We start from the raw sequence: 26,462 nt of genomic DNA on the forward strand, positions 1-26,462 counted from the left end.
TATCGTTTCAGAGGGTCAGGCAAAATATGTTCTGTCTGAAGTAGTTTTTTTCCTTATTTTTTTCCTTAGGCTGACTGCAAGTTGTGGATGGAAAAATGAAAGAACTTACCTCTTCTTTGGCACTGCTGTTAACGAAGACTGATCAGCTGTCTTGAGTGACTTCTCATCAATGCTGACAAAAACCTGAATTTCCCAGGCACGAGGATGAGATCAAAATGGCTCATATGGGATCAGCAAAATTCAGTATGCCATTACTAGAGGTGGATGGAAGGGTGAAAGGGCGCTGGAGAGAGCAGAGAAGCTTTTTGGGTGAAGGAGGCACAAAGGGCAAGGGAGAAATTGTGAGCATTTCAGAGTGGAGGTGGAAGGATCGGACTCGAGAGAGTCCGGGGTGCTGGGGAAGCGGGCCAGGAGGACACTGCCTGTTGCTGGTGCCATCAGGTGAGAATTTGGGCTGCGAAGGGAGCCGACACCTAACCACACCTTCCCCATCTGCAGAGATCCCTCCTCGCTGCCGTGTTAGCCGGGAGGACGTGGGAAAGGCCTCAGCGATCATCCTCAAGGCTGGGCTTGCTTCCTCCACGGCTACGCGGGGCCAGGGGCAGAGGCCGCACGCCTGAGCCCCGCAGCGACCGCGGGGGAACACCGGACTCCTCCTTGGATCCCAGCTGGGGCGGCTCCGCCGGCCGCCTACCCCCGGCAGCTCCCGCAGTCCCCGCGGGCAGGGCTGCGGCGGGACCGCACCGGCACCAGCACCGGCACCGGGCCGGGCCGGATCAGCCGCGCTGGAGCGCGCCGGGGGAGGCGCGACGCGGCCGCTGGGGGGCTGCCGGTAACTGAGTCAGGTCTGCAAGTGTAGTTACCGGGAAACAGCTCCCCTCCCGCCCCGCCCCCATCCATCCATCCATCCATCCATCCATCCATCCATCCATCCATCCATCCATCCATCCATCCATCCATCCATCCATCCATCCTCCAGCGCCCCTCGCTGCTACTGCTTCTTCTTACGGAGACGCGCCCACCCGCTGCTCACCTACCTCCCCCCGTCCCCACTTGCTTTACTCTTAACGGGGACGCGGCCGCTGCCCGCTCGCCTCCCCCCTCCTCTCCCGGCCTGCGGCACCGCCCGCCGCTCACCTGTGCCCCCCCCGCCCCGCTCCCCCGGTGGGCGGGGGGAGCCCCGCGCCGCCCCTCGCTCCGTGCAGCATCCCGCACCTGTCCCGTCCTGCCCGCCCGCCGGGGTCCCTCGCCTCCGCCCCGCTGCCGGCCCGTCCCGCGCTCCCCGCGGGCAGAGGGGCGGCCCGGCCCGGCCGGCGCTGCCTCCCCTCCCCGGGCCGCGGAGGGCGGCAGCCAATCGGCGCGGCGCTGCCGGGCCGAGCTGTTTACCCAGTCTCAGCCCGCCCCCCGTCGGGGAGCCGGGAGCGGGGGGCGGGCGGGCAGCGGGGGCTCGGCGGCGGCACCGGCGGGGACGCGGCGGCGGACGGGGAGCCGCGCGGGGCGCGGAAAAAAGCGCGGAGGCGCGGCGGGGTCAGATGACAGCCTGGCCCGCGGGCTCCCCGCCTCGCCCCGCCGGGGGCACCCCGCGCTCCTACCTGACCATGACCCCGCGCCGGTCCCCGCTGGGCCACCCCGGCGTTTCCCGCTGAAGGGACCGGGTCCTTTCCGACCTCCGCCGCTCCCTGCCTTCTCCGCCTACTCGCTGCTGAGGCTGCCGCCTCTCCCCGGAGCCCCGCCGGAGTGATGGGCTGCATCGGATCCCGCACCGTGGGTAAGGCGTTGGCGGGGACGGCGCCAGAGGATTCTCGGGCAGCCGCGGCCCCCGCCCGGGTGAGCGGCACGGCAGCCCCCGGCACGGCTGGTGGCGGGTCGCCCCCCGCGGCCCCCTCCCGGCTGCCCGTGCAGCGCCATTAGCTGCGCGCGACCCTTCCCCACCTCGGTCTCCCGCGGCGCGGCGGGGCTCCGCGGAGCCGCTGGCCTAGGTGCTGGCAGCGGGGCGGCGGGACGTGCCCGGGGCCGCGGGTCGTCTGCCCGTGTCACCCGTGACGAAGGGTCTCCGAACATGTGGGTCAGTGCGGCGCCTCCGGAGAAGGGGTTGGGTGCGGGGCGTGCCGTGCCGTGCCGAGCCTCCCGAACCGGGATCGGGCGGCCGGCGGCTGCCTCCTTTGCTCGGCAAGGGTTTATTGTTATCCGAAGATGCATAACGTTGCATGATCTGCACGTCTTCTTGTCTCCCCCTTCCCCCTGCGCAGACTTCAGTGGAGAAGAGCAAGCAGTACTGAATCCCTTCGCTCTCGCTGAGCCATTGCGAGGGGACACGGGGAGGGATCGCATCCTTCCACTGGGCCACGCCATGCACATTTTTAACCGAAAGATCCTGAGCCTTCAGGCTATATATCCCAGCTCTCCCCTCCTACACACATGCAGATACCAAGAGGTCCCTTGATTTTTAAGCGCAGGTATCTACAGGTAAACACAGCATTCTGGACACACTTTCTTCCCTTCAGGATTTTTTTTTTTTCTGTGCAAACCGCAGGTACAGTTCTATCAGTTATGTGGGGATATATAATTCAATATGCTAAAAGAATCTCTGAGAGCAAAACTGAGTTCATTTGGCAGCATGTCTCTCTGCCAAGCTGGTCTGCTCTGTCCCTCCCAAGAGCACACGGGCATCTGTGGGGGAAAAGGAGACCTCTGAAGACATCAGAATTGCACCACCACCCCAGATGGAGGGACTGTGTAACCCCAGAGTAAATCTGAGGGACTATATCAAAGCCTGGTGCTGTGACACTTCTTGTCTCAGTGGGAAAGCCCTTTGTGAGTACTTGCAGGGATCCAGCTACTCCTGGAGCAGCAAACTTTACAGAAACCGGTTTCTACTTTGGGAATTAATTCCCATATCTAGCCTATGTCTCTTAGTGGTCTCAAATGTCCTTATGACCTAGAGAAATCTCTTACGTGTCTATGTGGCAAGGATCGCTGCAGTATTTCCCTTGTGATTCTTCAAGCTCACCTGGATCACTATCTCTATGGAATATCAGGACATATATTACCTCCATCTTCTGCCTTGCCCCTATCCTCTGCGCACCCACACTGCCGAGGACATTATTATCCCGTTAGCTGGGTAATTATTGATACGCCTTTTATCGATGTGTGTCTGAACTGGCAGCGTTAATTCTTGGTCTCTCTTCCCACAATGCTGTTGAAATAAAGAACAAACATCCATTTAGTAACATCCACTCTCCACTCCAAATTGTGGTTAAGCTGCAGTACAAACTACAGGTGTTTGTTCCTGTGCATGGCAGCGTTTTTGTGATCTGTAACTTGGAATCTGTGTTAGAAAAAAAAACAAACCCTGGTATAACTGAGCTGTTGCAAGTGTCATTCTCATATGAGATTATATATATGTTTATATTTATATTTCTAAATGTCATACAGTTGTGTAGGCATAGATGAAAACAGAAAATAGCATCTATGTGATGTCAATGGGATAATGATAGCTGAAAATTCAGCCTGCAAATTGCAGTCCTTCAATACAGACCTTAATGGTACAGATGTTTGACTTCTCGTGTGATAGCGATTTTTGGTTGGTGTGATACACGATCATTCTTGGTGGTGATAGCTCAGTGGACTTTAGGGACCTATTTATACAGTTAAATGAGGAGTTTCTCTTGCCCTGGTGTTACGAAGGCGTGTGCTAAGGGGAATTGCACAGCTATGATTCTGGTCTCCGTAGGAGTCACATGTGAACGTAGTAATACTGCCTGATGCCTGCTTCGTGTGAAACTTTTACATTGCTTTGCTTTAGGAGGGGCTCATTCTCTTGTCAGTCCTAGAGGCTGGATTTAGGGAAGGTGGGATCCTTGAGTTTTATGTGGATGACTCCACCTAAGGAGTTCTGTTCAGAGCAGTTCTTACTTGGCAGCCTAGATTTTTGGCTCCAGCCCTCCTGGAGTTATTAAGAGGATTCTTCAGACATATTTTGGGAAATCAATGCTTTGAAGTACTAGGTATGAGCTCTAGGATGTGGTTGGAAACTAACATCCTAGCGTGAGCAGAGCTTTGTGTTCTCTCTTCCGGGATCTTCTGGTTAGATTTTTGCAGAATTGGTTCAATATACAGGCTCTTTATTGCCTTTCCAAGACCAGGTAGGTCCTAGAGAAAGGAGTGCTGTGCTTGTATTGGATTTGCCTTGGAATTTGCATGGAGCAGATTTTGAACTCAGAATTCAAGAGGTTTCAATTAGTGATAGAAAGCTCATAATCAGTCACATTTAGTTTATTCACCACACAAGGGCCAGTGCAGGATTGTGCCCTGAGCTTGCTCCGGGCCTTTTTCCATTCCAATTTTAAGCAAGCCACATGATTTCTTCATCTCCCGCAGGGATGTTTTACTATGATCTAGTTAGATGTCATAGTTTGCACATGTTTAGTGATGTGCAACTTTACATTTTCTTTCCTAAATATGAGTTTTCTGGTTATTTCTCCCTGGGGAAAAGTAATTGAGAGAGTCATAACAGAGCAGCTCCGTATGTGATAATTTGAAATAGAGTCAGAGCATGTTTAAATTTTATAGAGGCCTCCAGAATGGCAATGATCACATTATGATTTCCTAATGTGTGAAAAAAGCTGAAAAGTGGTCTTAAAAGGCTAACCTGATATCCAACCAGTTTCTCCACAGTCACATCTCAATGTCATACATGTGCTTTGTGTAACATGGCATGATAGCAAGTTACACAATGAGAACTGAAGGTGGCTTCTTCCTCTGGTAATCGCTCCAAGTCATGTATGTGTGTTGGTGATACCCCATCACAGGTCCTAGAGAGCTGCCGAGCATCTCTCATCATAGCTGGGTCTCAGTTTCAGGGAATGTGCAGGAGAATTTTCACTGAGGTTGCTGGACAGTTAAAGCTGTAAAATCCAGCTAGGAACTGGTAGATATTTGAGTGCCAACCAACTAAATGCCAAAGATCAGCTTGATTGTTGTCAGTAACAGAGTCAGCCAAGTTTAGGGTTTTAGGTTTGCATAGGTGTCTCAATGCATTGCAAGTGTACCTTTGACTGCAACTTAGACATCTCCTAACACTGGCTGTTCTGATTGGTGTGGCAAGGTTTCTCTTAATTCCTTGAATGGATTTAAATTAGTAGAAAGCTCAAGCCTTTTAAGCTCAAGATTGCTGTCTCTTTTTTTCCAGTGATTTCTTTGTGATTTCTCTCACGTCTTTGCACATAAGCCTGCAAACATAAGCAAACATGTTTTGTGAATGTGATGTAAAATGGTGGGAAAATATTCCGAGACATTATAAACTAATAGTACTTTGGAAGTGTGAGAGGAGAGAAACTGGAGTTGCTCACCCTGAGTGTCAGGAAAAACTTTCTGATTGTGAGGAGTGTCAAGCACTGTAAGGGGTTTCTTAGAGAGGTTGCTCAGTATCCATTCTTTGAGGTTTTCAGGACCAGACTGGATAAAACCCTGAGTAATTTGGTCTAACCTCATAGCTGACTCTGCTTTGAACTGGAGTTTGCACCTCAGGAGGCACCTTCCAACCCAATTATCCTGTGATCCTATGCTTAGGATCTAAACCCTGCAGTGGTTGCCTCTGAGTCTGGTTGGACCCACTGCTTGAGGCTTGCTCTGCCAGAGGACCCCAGGTCTTCTACATGTCGTTAGTACACTCCTACATGTTTCCCCCACCACCACTTTCCTTTTACTCCTGAGAGTGCCATGTGTCACAGAATTCCTCACCATGATAACCCCAGCTGTCAGCTGAAGTTCCCTCCGTGTGGTTTTGGTCTGGCAGTTTTGCAAGAAGCAGCCTGAGTGACAGCTAGGCTGGTACACCGAGCATCCAGTCACTGACCATGAAGACTGGGAAAGGCAGTGCTCTTAATTGTTCAGTCTCTGGGTCAGATGTGGTCTGCCAAAGCTAGGTATCTGGCTTGCTGGGCTCTCCTTCACAAGGAATGGTCAGTGTCCTGCCAGAGGCAGGAGTATGTACTTCATATGTTGCTTTCCCACTGGATGATCTGTGCTAACTGTAAATAAGTGGCTCATAGCACCCACAGCAGGAGAGATGGAGCCAAAGACCACCCACTCCTAATCCAGCCTCTTTACATTCAGCAGAGTGGGAGCAGGGTAGGAGGCTGACAGGAGAGGGGTAAAGCAGCTGGAGCAAGCAATGAACATCCACTGCATTTTTCTGCTTACTTATGCCCCCCACAGATCTGTAGGTGTGTGAAGTGAGATCTGGAATGGCAAGTGTGGTCTACACACTTGGAGCTTGAAAAAGTGAGACATCGACTCTGCATACATACCTCACACATATCAAGTATGTATTAAGGTGTTCAGTTCCTCCCTCCTTCACCTTCTACATCTGAGTGAGTCAGTGAAAAATAATAAAGACAGGGAGAAGCCTCAGAAAGGAAATGGCAATGCAGAAGAGAACTGAAACATGAAATATGGATATTTTAATTTAGTTGCATGCACATAGGTGAAAGGGGAAGGAGCACAGAGCTCCGTGTAGAAACTGTAGGTGATGTGAGTAAAAGACTGGGAATACATGAAAGGGGGCATCTGAGTATCTTGTTCCTTCCTCACTGACTTGAGATAGAGACAAACAGAACAGAGGGGCAAAAGGACACCTTCCAATCAGATTGCTTTGTGGTTGGTCTCACTTTACCACTTGTATTTCTTCCCAGTCTGGCTTCTCCTTTCTCAAGCATTTCTCAATCTGATCACTTTTAGACTAAAACTCAAGTAAAGAGCTCAGGGATGAGAACTTGTTTCTGCCAGTAAGATTCTGAGCAGAGACCATCTCCAGACCTAGCAGCCAGCTGTCCTGAAGGGTGTACAAACAGGTGATCTCTGAGACTTCCCACTCTCCTCAGGGATTCTGAAATATTGGTGAGTGGTTTCAAAGTTGTGATGGGGAGAGGCTAGCAAAGAGCATGATTGCATAAGCCTGGCTTTATAAGGAAACACTCCTTTAAAAATGTGTGCAAGGTAAGTGTGTCAGAAACAGTAACAGAAAACAGTCTTTGGCATGTTGCTGATGGGCATCAGACTTCTGTGTGTGTGCAGTGCAACAGATGTGATTTGAGGAGCAGGACTCAGGAGGAGCATATTGACTTTGTGAACTCTTACGGACAGTAATACTGAAAGAATTATGAGAGAAATTACAAAGGAGTTGATGAAAAAATGGAAGTAATGAATTCATTGGCATGATAGAGCTGGGAGTCATAATTCTATAAACTGATATGTATTGAAGTAGAAGAAGTGGACTAATCAATGCATGTTTTAGGCCTGCCTTCTTGGGGTGAAGTAGAAAAACTAGTTTTCAGCTCATTTAATGAAGTTATTCCCTCCAACAGCAAGCAATCATAATTTGCGACTGATACTTAAAACAACCAATTCAAGATAATTCACACTCATGAGTTTTCAAAGCACTTGGATAAAAAGTCAAAGCTTTGTTTTATAAGGTCTTGAAATAGTGAAGAAGGTCTCAAGTGAAAAGCTGGGGTGTTAGCACAACTTTAAAGGTTTTGTGAGATGACCTATGTATTTAATTTTATCAATTTGTTAAAATTCCCAATAAAATATTAGAAGACGAATATATCAGTGAAAATGGGCTTATATGAAACAGAGCCTGTCAAGCTAACTTAATTTCATGACTTTATGAGACTCCCTGCAGCCAAGTACTTCTCTGATAGAAGTACCTTTACCTACAATCGTGGTAATGGAAGTAAAATATGAGATTGGTAAAAGATATAACCTCCAATCAACTAGCAATCTGCTTAGCACCACATGATTCTTAATTAGTCAATATATGAGTACAGTACATTTTATGTGCACCTAAATGTAATAAATAGCAAAATAGTAACAAGGAAAGATATATTGTTGAAAAACCTTTGGCTCTAATTTTGCCAAGTACCGTGTGATTTTAACATACTGCTCAAAATCCTGAGGGAGTTCTAAAATACTGATAAACTTGATAATATCTGGAACAACTGGAAGAACTGCTAAAAATGAAGGTAACAAATGAAAGGGATAAATCACTGATACAGAACAGTTTGATTCATTTTAAGTACTGACAGACAGTGTGGGTTTCAGTCTAACCAAATATGAGTTTGTATATCTAATGGCAGAGCGTGAACTGTATTTGTGAGACCAGAACTCTATGTTAGAAAGGAGTCACACTAAATAAGTTCATAGATATTTGGATTGGTAATCAGTAGATCAACAGCTACTACTGAAATGTTGCAGGCAAGGAAGCTGATGTGGTTCTTTGCTCTTGAGTATTGAATAGGAGGAGAGAAAAGCATATTTTATCTGCATTTGGCACTTGTGAAAAAAATATTATTCATCTACTTTGTCTATTATTCTCACTTTGAGAAATACTGCAAAACTGAAGTATGACAAGAAAATAAACACAGAAGCGTGAATAAAAACTTACAAAAGTGACTTGATGACAGTCTTTAAGTGTTTGACTGAAGGAAAAAAAAACACCTCAAAGTCATCTGACTCTTCAACCTAGTAGAAAACTGTTAAAATGTGATAGAAGGATGGCAGATGATACATTCAGTTTGGAAATGAGGCAAAAATCAAACAGTAAAAATACTGAACTGTTGGGGTAATTTACTGAGAGTTGTACTGAGCCCTCTGTCACAGGAACACAATAAAACCAAGATTTAAAAAAATGCTCTAGTTCAAGCACAGCAACAGAAAGTATAATTAACAAAGGGAATACATTTAGCCTCTCTTACTTTAAGGAGGTCAGATTAGATGATCAGGATGTTTCTCTGTGAGTTTAAGCTGCACGTTCCCAAGTTCAGGAGTATACCAGACTTTTAAATGGAGCATAATTTTTATATCCTGGAATGAATGTGGTTGTATTTGCAGATGCTGATCAGACATGGGGAAAGTTTCAGTTCAAAATTTTTAAGGTGCGCTGGAGAAAATAGTTTGGTGACCCAAATGGTGAGCATATGGATTGACAATCTACATGGGAAAAAGAGTTAGGGTTCATAGTACTTGCCATTTGCGTTCACTGGCCAGGATGGTGACAGAAAGCTGTGACAGCCAGAGGAAGATCAAAGAGGCTGCAGATTGAATGTTTACTTCAGGAGCTATTCAAAGAGCCCATACAAGGCAAATAACTTGCCTTTTGCAATGATTAGTAGGACTTAGTGCATGGTGATACTACTAAAGGGGCTTCAGGTGACTCAGAGAGATTAAGATCATAGCAGAAAATCCTCCGCCCCCAGCCTCAAAAACCCAACAATTCTGCGTCTGTTCATTGTGGAAGAAGTTGTGCAGTTTTATCCTGTGGAACTTTCCCTTGTTGGGGATGCATCAGATCAAATCAAAGCCCCAGTGAGTTTTTAGGGCAGGTAGACAAAACAATGGTCAGATGATATTCCTGCGAGACTTCTGGAGAAGTTTGAGGCTGAAAGAGCTGAACTGCAGATTGTTATCTGTAATGCTTTCCAGTTGCTTTGGTACAAGAAGATTGGAAGGTAGATGATGTGGTGCCAGTTCTTAAAATGATTTTGAGATCTGGAAAACTACAAGCAAGTAAACAAGATATGCCTAGGAGGCAAGCTAATAAGCATTACTCTGAAGAACAGAATTAGCACATGCATGGACAGATAAGATGTACTGAGAAAGAGTTAACCCTACTGTTGTTAGTGGATATCACAATTGATAAGTCTTAGAAGGGGTCAACAAGCAATATTGACAAAGGAGGTCCAGTGGCAGTAGTCCACTTGGATTTGCAAAGCACGTTTGTAAAGGTCACTTACCCCAGGCTGTTAAAGGACATGAATCTGATATTGAATCAGGGAAGTTCCTTAAGTAGCTGGGTAAAGATAGGAAACAAGGATTCGCATGAAATGTCAGTTTTTCACAGGGATTTTATTTTTTTCCAGATTTGTGCATATCCATAAATGACATGAAAAAGTGGGAGGGGTACATAATGAGGTAATGAAGTATGATAATAAAGTAATCATTTGGGGGAGCAGGCAAAAACCTGCATGGAGTGATTTGGAACGGGATTTCACGATATCGAATTACTAGGTCATATGATTTCACAATATCAAATTATGTAAATTATGGGTGAAATTTGATGTGGATGAATGTAAAATGATGCACACAGGCAAAGAAATTCTAGAATTACATTTGCAATGATGGAGGTTCTGAGTTTACCATTACCATGCAGGAACGAGGTCTTGCAGTTATAATGTGTGGCTTAATGCTTAGTACCACTAAAAATGCCAGTGAAATGTTAGCAGTTAGAATAAAACGAGAAACAGCAGTATACTATGCATCTGTCCAAATGGTTCCCTTCTTTTGGTATTTTATAATGCGTTGACCCTAATGGTCTATTCCCATTTCAGAAAGGCCATAATCAAACTGGAAAAGGTTCAGAAAAGGGCAGCAAAGACAATCAAAGGTATCATGGGGCTAATATGAAAGAAGTCATTTAAATAGGGATTTCGCAAGTAGGGGAATTAGATGGTTAAGGATATGACAGATACCTATAAAATCATGAATTTTCTCTGGGATAGGAGCATCATGAAGAAAGCAATGAAGGAAGACTTTCATTATCAATTTTAAAACAGTCTAAAAATCAAATGAAACTAGCAAGTGGCAAGTTTAAAGCAAATAAAAGTCAGCACTTCCTCATGTAACACAAAATTCAATTGTGGAAGTACTTGACATAGGATGCTATGGGTATTAAAAGGCTTTTTTTATTTTAGAAGTGAACACATGAATCCTTTAAAGATGACTAAGTACAGAGGCAATATCTGTCTTGGGAACTACTTGAGGTGTAAATTGTGACAGGTCAGGACAAATATTCTGGGAAAATATTGCTGCTGTTTCCCCTGTTTGAATTGTTCCCTGTCTTTCTTACACATCTACTCCCACTTTAAGGACAAGCTGATACCATCCCAAACAAATACTAAATACCTCCTTTCCCACCACTACCCAAAAGAAGAAGAGGATGTGGAAAAGAAACCAGAGAGGGAAAAACCCCCAGTCACTGCGGAGTGGGGGGTGGGAAAAATAATGCAATAGGAAAAGAGAGCAGGCTAACAGGCTAAAACCTGGGAAACAAGGAACTAAGGGAAAACAGTGAGTGGAGCACCCCTGTATTTCCATGATATCCAGGAACTGGTAGATGCTGCCTGCTGATGCCCTGCCCAAAGCACAAGAATAAAAATAGCACTGTTAGTTGCTGGGGTCTTGGGATTTCCTCCTCCTGGAGCTGGACATATCCATGTGAGAAACAGGGTAGCTGATAAAGAGGACCCAGAGTTTAGTGGGTTTTGGGATAGAAACTGTACAAGTAAAGATGTGAGAAGTGCAGCCAGAATCAAAGTAATACGTTCAGGAGGAGACAGAAGGTTGGCATGTGTGGTTTGCCTTTTTCAGTCTCCCTCTGAGTGCAGAAAAGGCATGACTTGAGGAGTCCTCTGAAAGAACTTGTGCCTTCTGCTTGATGAAGGATTTTTCCAGCTGATGTTCCCAGTGGTCCATTGAATTAGGTCAAAGTAGAAACTGGCCACCGGGGTTCTTCATTCTCTTCTGACAATGAGTGGTCCTACAATCATGTATCATGGGTCTAAGGGGTTTTTAATCATGTGTTTGGGTTTAAGGTGGAGGTTGAACAAATGATGTGTATGCCTGGCAGAGAGTGGTGACTGTTCCCTTGATGTGGGTAGCCCTTGGAGATCAGAGGGGCCTCTTGAACAGTAAATATCCCCTGTATAGCTGTGGATGCCCTTGGGGACAGAGGGGAGAATCGTGGGGTGGGGTTAGGGTCGGCTTGGTGGTTTTTGTGATGGTGAGATGTGGGCTCACCCGTGCTGGTGAGCTCAGCCCCTGCAGTCACAGTGCCAGCAGCTCTTTGTCATTTCCCCCAGTTGCTTAGGGAGCTGTGGAGTTCTGTCTGGTGAGCACACCAGGTGGTGGCTTTCTAGGACTGGGAACAGTTTTTCTTACCAGATATCTGCTGAAAATACAGTACGGCAGAGAGGAAACAGACCAGGAGTTTTCCTGGAGTGTGTGTTAGAATTTCTTGACACAGCTGGTGAGTGAGCCAGCTAGGGAAGGCACCTGCTGGACCTGTTGTTTGTGAACAGAGAAGGACTGGTGGGTGATGTGGTTGGAGGCTGTCTTGGGCATAGGCACCACAAAACGAGAGAGTTTTTGATTCTCAGAGCAGTAAGGAGGGGGGTCAGCAGAACTGCCACCTTGGACTTACAGAGGTCAGTCTCTGGGATTTTTAGGAGACTGTTTCACAGAGTCCCTTGTGAGGCAGTCCTGAAGAGAGAGGAGTCCAGAAAGGCTGGACATTCTTCAAGAGGGAAATCCTAAAGGTGAAGAAGCAGGCCCTCCCCATGTGCTGAAAGATGAGCTGGTGGGGAAAAAGACCAGCCTGGCTGAACAGAGAACTTAGTCTGAAACTCAGGAAATAAAGAGAGTGTTTCACCTTTGGGAGAAGAGGCAGGCCATTCAGGAAGACTACAAGGGTGTTGTGAGGTTGTGCAGAGAGAAAATTAGAAAGGCCATAGACCAACCAGAATTTGATCTGGCCACTGCCATAAAAGGCAATAAAAATGTTCCTATAAATGTTTCTAGAAATGCATAAGCAGCCAAAGGAAGGCTAAGGAGAATCTTCATCCTTTGTTGGATGTGGAGGAAAATACAGTGATAAAGGATGAGGAGAATTGTTTTTGGAGGGGAGTGGTAACAGGGAGTCAGCAGCCTCAGTACCTCCTGTCTGACTCTGACCACTGCTGTCCCAAAACCAGATGCTTTGTGAGGACTGTGACCAAGTGTGTGATGGTTGTGATGGAGAAGGGTGTAGCCACCTGGTTGTAAACTCTGGGGCTGCCAGGATGATACCCCACAGCTGAGGCAGGGCAGGTGAGGCGAGTGGAGCCTCAAACTCACAGGCTGGCACTGACCCCATGTGCTGGTGTTTGGAGCAGGCTCTTGTTTTCTCCATTCCACGAAGGCGGACCAGGAGAATCCCTGGGGTGAGAAGGGTACATTGTGGTCTGCTGTTTGACTCTTGAGGAGCACTGGGGGTGGTTCTTCTTCCCCAGTGTTAAGGATGAAACCACAGCATGAAGATGGCACATCTAATAGTATTCCTGTGCTCCAGGACAGTGCCCGCGTGATGTACAGAGGGATTAAAATTTAAACACGTATGGAGAGCAACATATGAAATTGCCTGCTGCGTATTATTTCTGTGACGCTGGCTAGGGGCCAGCCAGAGAGGGCTGCTACCTTGGCTCATATTGACGTTTTCATACTTACTGTGCTGAGTGAGGCCCCTGGGGACACATCCTCTGCACTTCAGAGAAGTGGTGAAGAATGAGGATAAACCCGTCACTGCTCTTCGTCCTGGCTGATACTTGTTCTGCAAATGAGGCAGTGCTCTGAGGTTTGGGGGGTTTTTTGTTTTTTGTTTTTTTTTTTTTTTTTGAGTTTGTGTTAATTGGATGTGTTTCGTTTTGCAGTACCTCCTTAGCCCAAATGGTGGCTTCTCAGAGCAGAGCTGGTTGTGTCTAGCATTCGGCTCTCTGCTCATCTTTTACTTAAAGATATGCAGTACCCTTTTGCATTGGTTTGAGAGTGCTTCCAGTCAAGAAGAAAAATGTAGGTGTTAGGGCTTTGTTCGTCAATTCTATCTCCCAAACAGCTCTGTAGAGGGACCTACCTGCAGGGAGAGGTAGAATGGTCTGGAAAAAGCACTCAGATTATCCAAATTCAAAACAAAGATCCTGAGAACTGCCCATCTGATTCCTTACAGACCTGTCAGAGCTGTAGGTGTTTCCATTTTTTGTTAGAAATTTGAAAGACATCTGTTTGTGGAGACGAAGACATTTCTGTGTCTTGATGAGCACCAAACTGTTCGGCTCTGTCTCCTCCACAAAAACACAAAAGCAGGGCTTTTTTATGTTTCTCTTCCACAATTGACCCTACTGGTAGGTGCCATCAGCAGTTAACTAATTTTTATGCTTCCTTTTTCAGTACAAGGTAGAATTCTTACAGAGTTAGGTGCACAACTTGGATTGATGGATTTCTCAGCTTCACCTGAGAGAATTTGAGTGCTTCCTTCAGAGGTTCACCTCAGGGACATGTCTGGTCACAGAAAATAAACATCCTTTCCTCGATGACCTTTTGGATAGCTTTGATTTGCTCTATGTAAAGCAGGCATGGAGGGAGAAGGTTTCTATGGTTATTTTAGCCACCCATCTGTCAGTCCTTCCCAGCAGCTTCAACTCTTTAATTTCAACCACATTTGACAAGACATGATGATGTTGTGTTTGACAAAGATACACACTCCCACGAGTATCATGAAAATTGGTATCAGGGAAAGAACAATTTAAAGGCTGATCATAATTACTGCAATTACATTTGTTGTTTTCTTAGTTGTTCGGGGGAAAAAAGGGAATGGAAAAGAATAATTAAACCATTACTCTAAATATTCATATTTACCAACATTAATGTTGGCTACCAATATCAAATGACAAGATTTCTACTCTCTGCTAGAAAGTAACATTTGAGAAACAGAAGAAAGTGTGCTGACAGGGGATAATAGCAGTGCTGGAAAGTCATTGCTTTATTAAAATGTTTCTTGTGTTAATTGGCATGACACGTCAGAAAGCAAATAACACAAATACTTGTTTGGTGTGTGGTGTAGATCTTCACCAGCATGATGTTTGGAAGGGAAAAACGAAATTTTAGACTCTCAAACTCTGTTCATGTATTTGGTACAGCACAAAATAGAGAAGACAAATTGGAGATGATGTTCAACATCCAGCACAGAATTTGCAACACAATAGATTATTAAAGGCTATAGATTAAAGTCATAGATGCAGAAGCCTGATTCAAGCATGGACCTTGGTAAATGAACAAAATGCAGGCACACGGGTACCAAATATAGAATCAATTAATGCACAGTGGAAACAGCAATTGAGAAAATGTCAAGAGGAGACCCAAGGAGAATGGGCTTGTTTAGATTAAGTTCTGAGTAATTCAAAACAAGGTGCATTTTTTTATGATCACAGAAATGCAAAGAAACTAAAAATATGTCCAGCTAAGAAACTCAGTGTCTCCATGGTAAATCAAGGTATGTGGCAAAACGAGCTACAGAAATAGTAAAAAAGTAGTAATAATAGATCAGCAAGGTGAGGTACAGTCATCCAGATTTTTTTATTATTATTTTTCCAGTGAATTAATCAAAATTATTGTTTTGCTTGGGAATGCTTACTACACACATTCCCTAATTCCCGACAGCCCAAAGTTATGGTGCTCAAAAAAACCCAAAATAAAGCAAGAAGTGGGGGAAATGATATTTTCTTTCCCCCACTTTTTTTCCTCTTTTAAAGCTTTTCATCTTTACTATTTAGAAAGGCTTGACTTAAAAATAAATCTTGATTTTTTTTAACTTAACTCTACTGTAAAAGAAGGAGGGATGCTACTTTTTCACAAATGGCAATTAAATGACTTGAGTTGGAATGTTACATCAGTTGTAATGGAGACATCTTTTTCTTGTGAGCATTTTTTCAGATTTTGTTTTTATCTAATTTGTGTTAAAAAATACAAAGCAGCCATGATCTGAAATAACGTGGCTTAATGTATTTCAACAGCTTTCATTTTCCCTCTCTGTTTCATGTAATCAGCTTCCTACCTTTTCTCCAGCTGTCCACTGGCTCTTCCAAAACAAGGATGAAATCCATGATGTTAAAAAGCCCCAAACCAAATAATAAATTTTTGAATAAAATGGAGACATTTTTTAAAAGTTCAATGAAAATGAATCACCTCTATATCCTTTCTGTTCACACCATACAGTAACAATGACAAGGAAATCAGAAACTCAGTTGTCTTTCAACTTTCTTCAACTCATTTCAGAACACAGAAATGAGAAATTTGATGGCATGTTAGTAAAAATTCCACTTTAAAATTAGCTTTATGACCCACTCATTTTAAAATTCTTATCAGCTCTATATGGAAAAGAGCAAATACTATTCTGTAAGAGGTGATTGATCATAGAATTACAAATGGAATAGTCATGATGATTAGTGGAGGCTGGAAGGGAAGATGGATAAGAGAAATTATATTGGAGAAGAAACATACCATTACAAAAGAAAAAAACTCTGTACTAATTGCAGGGAGAAAGAGGTTGACAAGAGACTGGATAAAAAGAGTACTGATTTACAAAGTACTGCTTTCAGTTTCTGTTCTCTCACTTCACTCTCCATACTTTTTTCTGATTTTCCATGTTTCTTCCATCTGTGAGAGCTCAATTTGTTTTTTTCGTGTCTTGGTCTAACATGGGTTAATGTTGCTCTTGTTACTTCTAGCAGGAGAGAAAAAAACCCACTAACCTTTTATTCAACTTTCAGTAAGAGAAAGTAATGTTGCCCTAGGCCCAACATTGGTTAGAACACAGACATTTTCTTTTCAAACAGTATGCAATGCTGTAACTTTTCAGCAGATATGACTGCATTTAAAACCATTTAACAGATGTTAAAGAGTTATTTTCTCTCAATACATTTCTCTCTGAGTACCTGTGAAACTGTTTAGACCAAGAATTTATTTTCAAAAATCATTCAGTCTTTATAAAGCATCCAAAAATCACATATTACTCATTCTTTTCCCCTGAACTAGGTAGATGAGGTGTTTCAGTAGTAAATAAATTCTGTAGGTCTTTAGTTCTGCTCTTGCAGAACAGGTGTGGACTTTGAGACTAATAATTGTTTGATGTTCTTTAACCATTTGATGCTACCATCTGCCAGAATAGTATTAATATTCAGCCTGGACAAGAGAAAGCTCCTGGGAGACCTTATAGCACCTTCCAGTACAAAAAGGGGGCCTGAAAGCTGGAGAGGGACATTTTACAAGGGCATGGAGGGATAGTGCCAGGGGAAGTGGCTTCAGAATGGAAGAGGGTTGTTTTAAATTGAAGAAGAAATACTTTACTGTGAGTGTGGTGAGGCATGGGCACAGGCTGCCCAGAGAAGCTGTGGGTGCCCTATCCCTGGGAGTGTTCAAGGCCAGGTTGGATGGGGCTCTGAGCAACCTGGGATAGTGGAAGGTGTCCCTGTCCATGGCAGGAGGGCGAAGCTAGATGATGCTTAAGGTCCCTTCCGACCCAAACTGTTGTGTGGTTCTATGAATATTTTCCACGTTCTAACACTTCAAGAAAACCATCAGTGGGCATGCAGCATTGAGAGCAAAGACTGAGTGTCATTTGCCGAACTTTGGGGCTGTCAAGTCACAGGTGCTGAGCCAAAGGCTCCTTTCTTTATGGTGGAGGTGTCTTTGCAGTACATGCTCAGAATGGTGCTGCAGCCTGCTTGCAGTGTGTGCCAGGGTGCCTCTACACTTGCAGAAGGGCCACAGCATTACGCTCAGAAAAAGCTGAGAGTGCAGGAAAAAGATCTTGGGTAAGTGGAGATAAAACAGGTGTGGCACTTTTACCTGCACTGAAGGGTTCTGTACAGCTGCCTTCTGCTCTGGAGAGGTGACGTCTCTCCTGCCTCTGCAGCATCCCTGTCTTGTTCAGCTCTGGCAGGAATGCCCCAGCTCTCCCCTTCTAGTGTGAAGGGTTGCAGGTGGAGGGAATGAACACAGACAGGAAAAGGCAGCTGGCTCCCAGTATGTAGGGGCAGCCTCCTGCTCTCTCCTGCTCCTGCTCTTTTGCACCAGTTTCATCCTCTCACTGGCCCCTCTGTTGGACCATCAGTTCACCCTGATCACAGTCAACCCCTCCACTCCTTCCTCACTAGATTTGCACTTCCTGATCGTGCTCCCTCCTCCTTCCCTCTACCCCTTCCCTGTTCAGGGGGACTGAGTACCAGTGTATTCTGTTCTAAGCCACAGCCAGACCTTACAGCTGATGTGTCTGGGGCTGTCAGCTGGGCTTTCACAGCTCTGCCTGGAACTTCCCTTTGCCAGAGAGACTTCTAGCCCTAGAAGGTTTACTTGGACCCCAGATAAAAGAGGTTCGATGGTGGCAACAGGCAACTCACAATTGGCCCCTTAAGCCTTGCTCCTTTTGCTTGAGTACAGAAATCCCCAGATGGCCCTGTCTTGCTTTGCTGGACTCAAGGTTGCCAGTGCAGTCGGTGGCAGTGCAGTCACAAGAGCTCGGTGAGGTCCAATACAAGCATGTGCTTGTCAGGAACACCATTTAAGAGGATCACAGCCCTGGAAGGTGGTGTTTGTCATGCTCATCATAGCCACGTCCTGCCTCCTCCTGAGGTCTGGCTGTGTCTGACCTCTGTGCTCACCTTTGCAGTGTGCAGTACAGGAATCCTTTTTCTTTTCAGTTCCCTGAGTTGCAAGGAACTCCAGCTCAAAGAACAGCAGCTTTACTCAGCCTAATTAGAAGCATATGGGGGATGCTATTAAAGCACTTGGTTCTAATGATCCTGATGAGCAGAAAAGTACTTCGTATGTGAAGGAAAATATATCCCTTGGTTCTCTCAGAAATGGATCTTCCTGTGCAGCAGAAATTTGAGATGTGAAGGTCTGGTGGACACCACAATATACAAATAGTGTTGTCTTTCTGATGTGTTTCATATTGCCATGTTTAGCCTTTTTAGGGGACAAAATCAGGTTTTTTTGTGTTTTGAGTTCTAGCTGATGAATGCCTCAGGTTTCCCACCCTTAACTGCTTCCATGGCTCCTGCAGGCCTGTGTGGGGTGGAGTGCAGCATCTCTCACCTCTCAGAAGATTTGTACTGGGGAATTGCAGTGATGAGCGCACTGTAAATGTGCCAGAGCTGCTAGAATGAGCAAGGGGCTTTGCATATGTCTTTGGAGGAGAAATTTGCTATAAAGAGGAAAAAAATAAAGGTAAAAGATCATGAAAGTAGAACCATTCACATTCAATCCAAACAGATTAGACCTTGCTGAATTGATCCCAGGAATAGATTATAATTTTGACAGCTACATTTCTTGGCAAATTCTACAAGGCTCAGATTTAAGGACAGTACAGTTGTTCCTCCATGACACGGGAGCAAATAACTTTAACCAGAGTTTGAGGATGGCACACAGGCTGAAGACAGAGTAAATTGCTGACTGCCCAAAGCAGTCCTGATTACCTGGCCGACTACTTATATGTACTTCTTAGCATTTGGTTTCACTTTCTAAATTTAATTTTTTGATCTTAATAAATTTTATCATTCCTTTTTGGTGTTACTGATATTTACAATTTGAAATGTAATGGCAGGTATTAAAAAGGTCTTCTATCTTGCTGAGGATGGCAAAGCAAGGGCTCCAGCAGCTCTAAGCTGATGTCCAACCAGTTCAAGCCATAACGGTGAAATGCCTTTTTAAGGGATGATGGTTTAATATTAAGGATATTAAAGGAATTGGTTCTTTCCCAGTCACACATCATGACTGGATGACTGGATGAATCTGTACTTCAGCCAAGCATACATCATGCTTGAGAAAAACACAAGTGACTGGTCTTCATATGGAAATAGCTGTGAGAAATATAATAGTTGAAGTACAAGTGGTCTGGTTGAAAATGGAATATCTGCTCTAAGTCCATGGCCTTAAACTCCATGATTCTCCTGTTTGCTTAGCTGAGTTGGCTTAAGACTGATGCAACAAATTGTAGTGGCATTCAGAAGCCTGACCAGATGTGTTCCCACAGGAAACGAGGTGATTGCAGTAGACTGGAAGGGACTGAAAGATGTGGACCAAATCAATATGGACAGCACGAGTTCACTGCATGGCAGCAGCTTCCATCGACCTTCCACTGAGGTGAGTGCCTGGCCCAGAGCTACTTAGCCAAGGGGATGAGAAAGTTTGAATTCTGAGTTCCGAAATGGGTGTTGTGCATCACTGAGGCATCATCTGTGAGAGGACTGGAATGCCAGTGAGCTCCTGAGGATCATACCTGGGTAGTTTGGCTTGCTCTGAATAGAATTGAGTCACTCTCTTCACAAGATCCATAGTGAGTAAGAATTTGCAAATGAAAGTTCTTTTAACTAGTCACGATGGGAGTGGAATGCAACATGAGAAAAACAGTGACAGTTCTGACAAGCCTGTAGGTCTGCATTCCTTGAATAAGGAGTTGGAATGTCCAGCAGTGTGTCTGTCCCAGCTTCTGCAGCACAGCCATGAAATCTTTCCAAGAAACATATTTGTCTGCATTTTGAATTTTAGAGATGCATTCACTAGTAACTCACAGACAACTGACTTATCATGCAGTATTTTAAGGGCTGCTCGTTGAATTATTGCAGCTTCTGCATTCTTAGATACCTGCATTTTCAGCTTTGTAAGGTTCAGAGTATACAATGATGGTTAATAGATAAAATCTATTTTAAATGTGTATTAGTTGAAGAATCACAAATAATGTTCACAAATAAACTTAACAAATAACATACAGTTTGAAAAAAAAACTTGAAAAATGTTAGTAAGTATATATATAGGTATTTTTATTTTGTTTGTGTACCTTGCTGGCTTGGAAAATAACTTCAAGACACTCAGAGTTTTGTGGAGTCCTGGCAGAAATTGTTGGGCTCAGTCTTGTATGGAGAACTCAGTCAAATCAAAGCAGATCTAAAAGTCAGTGAGCATAAACCACACTTCAGTGGACATTTTGATTTATATGAATGGATACCATAGGTGTAACATGAGTCATCTAAATTTTCCTGAGCATCTCCATCCCTAGACCCAGGATGTTGAGATGTGAGTTGAGTCCTCCCAGCTGAAGGAGACACACTCTGAATTGGTACTGTGATGGCTGATGTGGGAAATATTTCTGGTGTGCAAGATGTGAGTGAGTCAGAATGGACAAATCAAAACACTGCAGGAGAAAATAGCTTCAGCAGAATTGAGTTGCTTGCTGTAGGACACTCAAAATACAAAGGAGGTGGAGCTCCTCCTTGTGTTAACCTCAAAGTGGTGCAACCCACATTTAGGAGGAGAGCCTTGGGAAAAGGTACTTTTCTCTTTCCTACTCCCATCACGCCGTTCACTATTTCACCTTCAAACACTGTGACACCTACATAGACACCAGCAGGGAATGAAACCATCTTGAGGGACACAAGTTTTTTATAACATACCAGATGAAGTTGTGCCTGTTGATTATGGCAAACTACTGGAGTTGCATGGCTGCTTGCAAGTTGTTTGTTACACTGATGGGGTGCCTTTCTTTGCTTTCTTTAGCAAACACGGACGGATTTCTCCTGGGATGGTATCAATGTGAGTATGCACTGCGTCACTTTTCAAATTTCTAATCATAGGAAGACCAGGATTTGTCTGACATTGGATGCAGTGGAGGCCAGAATGGGAACATGACTGAAAGTCCATAGTGCCACTGAAATTCTGGGAGTTGTTTACAATTCAGAGGATGGTGATATATTTTTGTTTGCTTCTGAGTTTGTTGTTTGCTGTCTGGCAGGTATTTCAATCTGTAGGTGGCTATTGAATTACTTTCATCTTTTTGGGGACAAATATGTGCCATTTCATAGGTTCTATGAGATTTCTGGGCACTGCTACATAAGAAAGGTGTCTGTCCAGCATATTTAAAAAAAAATAGTAGTCCTTGATTAGAGCATCATTTGATCTTCTCCAGGGGTTTTGCAGAAAATTTCCTCATTTTCAGTTGCGCACAGAAGTAACAGAATTCTTTATGTCTCCTAAGGTAGATGGTGAGTACCAGTTAACTTCAGCTACAAAGCAGAAACAAGTAAATATTTTAATTACATATGTTCCTTCTGCTCTTAATACTTGTGCCATGGAAATTTTTTTTTTCTTTTTCACTAATGCAGAAACAGCATCCTGAGAAAGGAATAATGCATATTTTTTCTACTGGACTTTTTTAAAGGGTACTTATAAAATATTTTCATGTAAGTTAACATTATAGTTTTGTACACTTGGAGGCCAGGATTAGCAGCTCCATATTGAGTAGTATAACTATTTTCAAATTCCAGAGTCTTTCAAAACTTTGTAAAATGCCTCTAGCTTTCTTCTTTACTGTGATTTGAAAGCACCTGGGACATTGAATATAATTTTTAACTAATTCTCACCGTGCTGATACTTCTTTCATTGTGGCACTTATGGCTTGGGATCTTTTGCCTAGGATCAATCGCAGAAACAAATTGTGTTGGAAAACACTGGTGCATGCAGCAACTGTCTAGAAGAAATTTGTCATTTTTTTCCTCACTGCACTTATGTCTAGCTGAAAGAAAAGTACACAAAGTCATGTTTCATTAAAGAAAGTAGAAGACAGTTTCCTTATTTGCAGTTCCCCATTTTCTGTGGGAATCCATGGAGCTCTTCCATGAGGCAGCTCTTACCCAGTGTAATTCCATAGATCTTCTTTGGTACCGAAGCTGGATCATGAATTTCCTTCCTTTCCCATTAATTCCTGCCTTCATATCACAGCTCTTCAGTCTTGCAGTAGTAGGAGCCCTCTGCCATTTACTTTCTTTTCTGGATGGGTTCCATGAGGCAGCTCACAGCACAGCCCCCAGGCTGTCTTGGAGCAAGTGGGTGGGTACTGAGCAGGAGCACCCAGGCGGGGATGACCAGTGAGGGCATAGATGGACTTTCTCCAACATCACCAAAGGAAATGCATCATGGAACAAGGGCTGTGCTCTCACTTTTTGCTGTTCTTCCTCTGCTTTCTGATTTCTTCAGCTCATGTTACACATGGCGCATTCCTGGCTCCACGGTTACAGGATATCTTAGCTGATGCATTTACACTCAGTTTCCAGAAAAACTCACCTCTCATATTTTGGCAACTGAATGGAATTGCACACAGTGCGAGATCTTTACAATGCCTTCCTTTGCCTCCAGTTATTTCACTGCCCAGTTATTGCTCCACTCACTTTTTTCTGAGGTGGGCACCTATGACAAAGTGCTTGTTTTGTGTCAGGATTTAATATTTCCAGTGTCATAGTCACTACTTTTGAGTATCCTTGTGTTTGAAACATTCTGGCCTTGATTTTCAGAGAGGTTGAAATGAAGAGCAGAAGCAATGTTTATTTAGCCCTTGTGAAAGTTAAGCCTCATATGCAATGCGTGGCATCTCTGAAGAGGCCTGATGAATTCATCTTGAGAGATTATTTTGGTGATGATGTTTGTGACAACTGCCTGTCCCAATAGTGCCCTGTCATCATCCCTGAGGATAAACATAGAAAAGACAGTAAAGAAAATTAAGGAGAGCTGTAGACCAAATTTCTTTACAGATGTAGATGCTTGAAACACGACACATCACTTATATAGTCATGATAATTTTATTAAGACTGTATAAAAAGAAAAAAAAGGTGACATTAAATAATTGGTAGTATGATGCATATATGATACATTACTGTGGCTTGCCTATTGCGCTGACAACTCCCCACTGCAATATCATTGAATTGTCCATCAGCCACATCTTGCATCTCTAACAAAGAGTTGGGAATGGTGCATCATGTCTATGGAGGACTGGTAGCTGCCAACAGGAGGCTTCTCACAGCCTCTTTCTGCCTCTCCCTCTGGCCTTGCCTCAGTCAGTCCCAATGCTGTGCAATATCCAGTCCTGGTTAAATTGCCTCTAATTTTTCCTTTCCTTCTTTTGTTCTTACTGCTTGCTTCTGCTCCTCATTTTCCAACTACCTACTGTTTTCTCACTTCAATTCACTTCCTTTTCTCTTTCCTGTATATCATTTCTTCATGTTCTCTCTCTTTTCAGCTCTCCATGGAAGATACGACCTCCATCCTCCCCAAGCTGAAACGTAACTCCAATGCTTATGGGATTGGGGCTTTGGCTAAATCATCTTTCTCTGGTGAGGTCCTCAAAATTTGACTTTATCCTTGGCAGCTTCTCTCCACAGGCCTTTGTGCCTCTTCCCATATCTCTCTGTTGCTCTCACAACTGCTCCTTTCTGGCTTTCCCCTTTTCATGGCCTTAGAGGAGTCTCCACCACCGTGGTTCTAAATACAGAAATCTCACAGTTGTTGCCCTTTTAAAGAACAGATTTGTCTTGCTCCTGTTGGCTTCTCACTGTGCACCCCTGCTCAGACATCTTCAATAGCTTCCCCTCAGTCTTGGGTTTAACCCCATTTTCTGTTTCTTAATTTGTTCACTTCCAGGCTTCGTCCTTCATGCCCAACTCTATCCTAAATGGATTCTAGGCAAGGAAGGAAATGGTCTTTCATATTTGGGGCTCCCCCTTTTCCCCCCTTCTGAGAGTTTGTCCAAGGGAAGATGGAGAAACTCCCCTGGAGAGTGATGCAGTGAAAGGTGGGAGACACCCAGCTCTAGTCATGCATCCTGTCAGGAAAGGAGGGGAGAAGCTCCACTTCTAAGAGAGGTAAAAAGCACGCCGAACACGCTGGGGCTATGTAATAGCCCTCCCTTGTTTTCCGATGTCTGGCCCCTTAGGGATATCTCGCAGCATGAAGGACCACGTCACGAAGCCAACAGCGATGGGCCAGGGCCGCGTGGCTCACATGATCGAGTGGCAGGGCTGGGGAAAAGCCCAGAGCCAGCAGCAGCAGCACACGCACGAGAGCGCGCGCAAGGACGCCGACGCCTACTCCGACCTCAGCGACGGCGAGAAGGAGGCACGCTTCCTCGCAGGTAGCCATGCCATGTTCATGGCACTTGGATTGGATTGGATTGGATTGGATTGGATTGGATTGGATTGGATTGGATTGGATTGGATTGGATGGGATTGGTCGGGGTGCCCCAGAGCGGAATCCGTGAGAGACCAAAATGCAGAAGCTTGAGAAAAACACTCGGGAGAGGCTGTGTGTTTGGGTGGCTGACGTAGAGAGAGGCTTTGATGGTTGGGATATTGCCAGTGGAATGCGAGGTGGAGAGGGTGAGGGCCACTTATGGGTGATGGGTTTTGCTGAGGTAGGACCAGAGTGGGACAGTGTGACCAAAAGATGGGGTAAAGGATGATGGCGAGAAGTGCAGGCTTTAACACATCTTTGCTTCCCTTCCCTGTCTCCTTTGACACAGGAGTGATGGAGCAATTTGCTATTTCTGAAGCGACTCTCATGGCCTGGTCCTCCATGGATGGTGAGGATGTGAGTGTAAATTCAAATCAGGATAACCCAGCAGGCAACTACTCTGAGAACTATCAGGAGCTGATGGAGAGCCAAGGTGAGTTCCAGTGCTTCTTGCTAATCTTAAGACACCCCCTTTCTGCCCTGGTTGTCATGTTGCTCTCTTTTGTTCTATGCTGTTTTATTCTGTGGCCCCAGTCAGATCTGCTAGAGTCATCCCTGTTGTTGGAGCTGTCCAAGGAATCTAATCTTAACAGGAAGTTTCCAAAGCCCAGTTCCTTTTGCCTTTTTAGAGCACAACTGTGGAAAGCTACCAGCTCTTACAGTCAGTTGTGGGTATAATCAAGGTCACCTGCTGAGTGCCCGGAACTGTATTTTCTCTTTGCCCTCCTTCCCTCTGAAGGATTCATCCACTCTGTGCAGTACAGTGCCATGCACAGGCACACAGGCCTGGGGAGAGTGTCTAACTGTGTTGTTTGCCTCCTTTGCTTGCAGAGCACATGGCCCAGACGCAGTATGATAGCTGGCCTCATTCCTACGTCTCGCAGGGCATGTATTGCTTAGGTTCATCCGACGCCTGGGAGGCCAGCGATCAGTCCCTCATCGCCTCCCCAGCAACTGGCTCCTACCTAGGCCAGAATTTCGATGAGTCCCAGACAAACCTCCAGGAAAGCATTTTACTTCAGAGCAGCTTTCTTCAGCAGCAGCAGCAGCTGCAGCAACAGCGGCAGGAGCAGAACTTCATCCAGAGCACGGGGCTGGTCCACGTGTGGCCCCTGCAGACTGCTCAGAGTGGGGGTGGAGCTGAGTCCAGCACGTACATGGAGGACCACATTGAGGATGAAGGGAACCCACGGCTGGAGAAAGCTCCTCTCCTAAACAAGAAGCCCTCTCCAGAGGAGGATGATGCAGTGTGCCGGGACCTGGAATCTTTGTCTCCTCGAGAGGAGATGGAACATGCTGCACTGAGCCGCAAAGTCTCAGATGTCACCTCCTCTGGGGTGCAGTCCTTTGATGAGGAAGAGGGAGAAACAAACAACTGATGCTTTCAGTGAAGTTCTTGTCATTGCTGAACAAAGAGAGGGGTGGCAAGGAATGCAATTACAGGGATTCTTCTCTCCAGCTCCCCATATTTCCAAGCAGACACACCTTTCCATTCCTGACATTTAAATATTTTTTTAAACGAGGAAAATCTCAAAGTGATTGACACATAAAAATCTCTTCTTCCCCTCCCCCATGAACACATATTTTGGATTTTCATTGCTCTAGGCAACATGTGATGTGCTTGGAGAGATCTGGATTGGTAAATAATTTCTAAACCTTTTTAATACAAAGTCTTGGCTGTGGATACAAACTCTTCTGGTACTGGGGATGTGGTTGATGAGACAGGCTCGGTGTAGGGAGCAGCTTTGTGGCTAGAGTTC

The 26,462-nt window shown here is 44.9% G+C and overlaps 1 protein-coding gene across 1 annotated transcript; it reads left to right on the plus strand.

Annotated features, from left to right (window-relative positions):
• Nucleotides 1–19,686: 19,686 nt before the first annotated feature.
• FAM131B (family with sequence similarity 131 member B) lies at nucleotides 19,687–26,081 on the plus strand. The gene is made up of 6 exons (XM_062487416.1): nucleotides 19,687–19,791; nucleotides 21,202–21,237; nucleotides 23,714–23,807; nucleotides 24,407–24,604; nucleotides 24,992–25,135; nucleotides 25,534–26,081. The coding sequence occupies exons 1-6, from the start codon at nucleotides 19,738–19,740 to the stop codon at nucleotides 26,079–26,081; spliced, it is 1,074 nt and encodes a 357-aa protein (XP_062343400.1). The 5' UTR covers nucleotides 19,687–19,737.
• Nucleotides 26,082–26,462: the final 381 nt, after the last annotated feature.

The sequence above is a fragment of the Cinclus cinclus genome, chromosome 2, assembly GCF_963662255.1.
Source record: "Cinclus cinclus chromosome 2, bCinCin1.1, whole genome shotgun sequence".
NCBI classification, from domain to species: domain Eukaryota; kingdom Metazoa; phylum Chordata; class Aves; order Passeriformes; family Cinclidae; genus Cinclus; species Cinclus cinclus.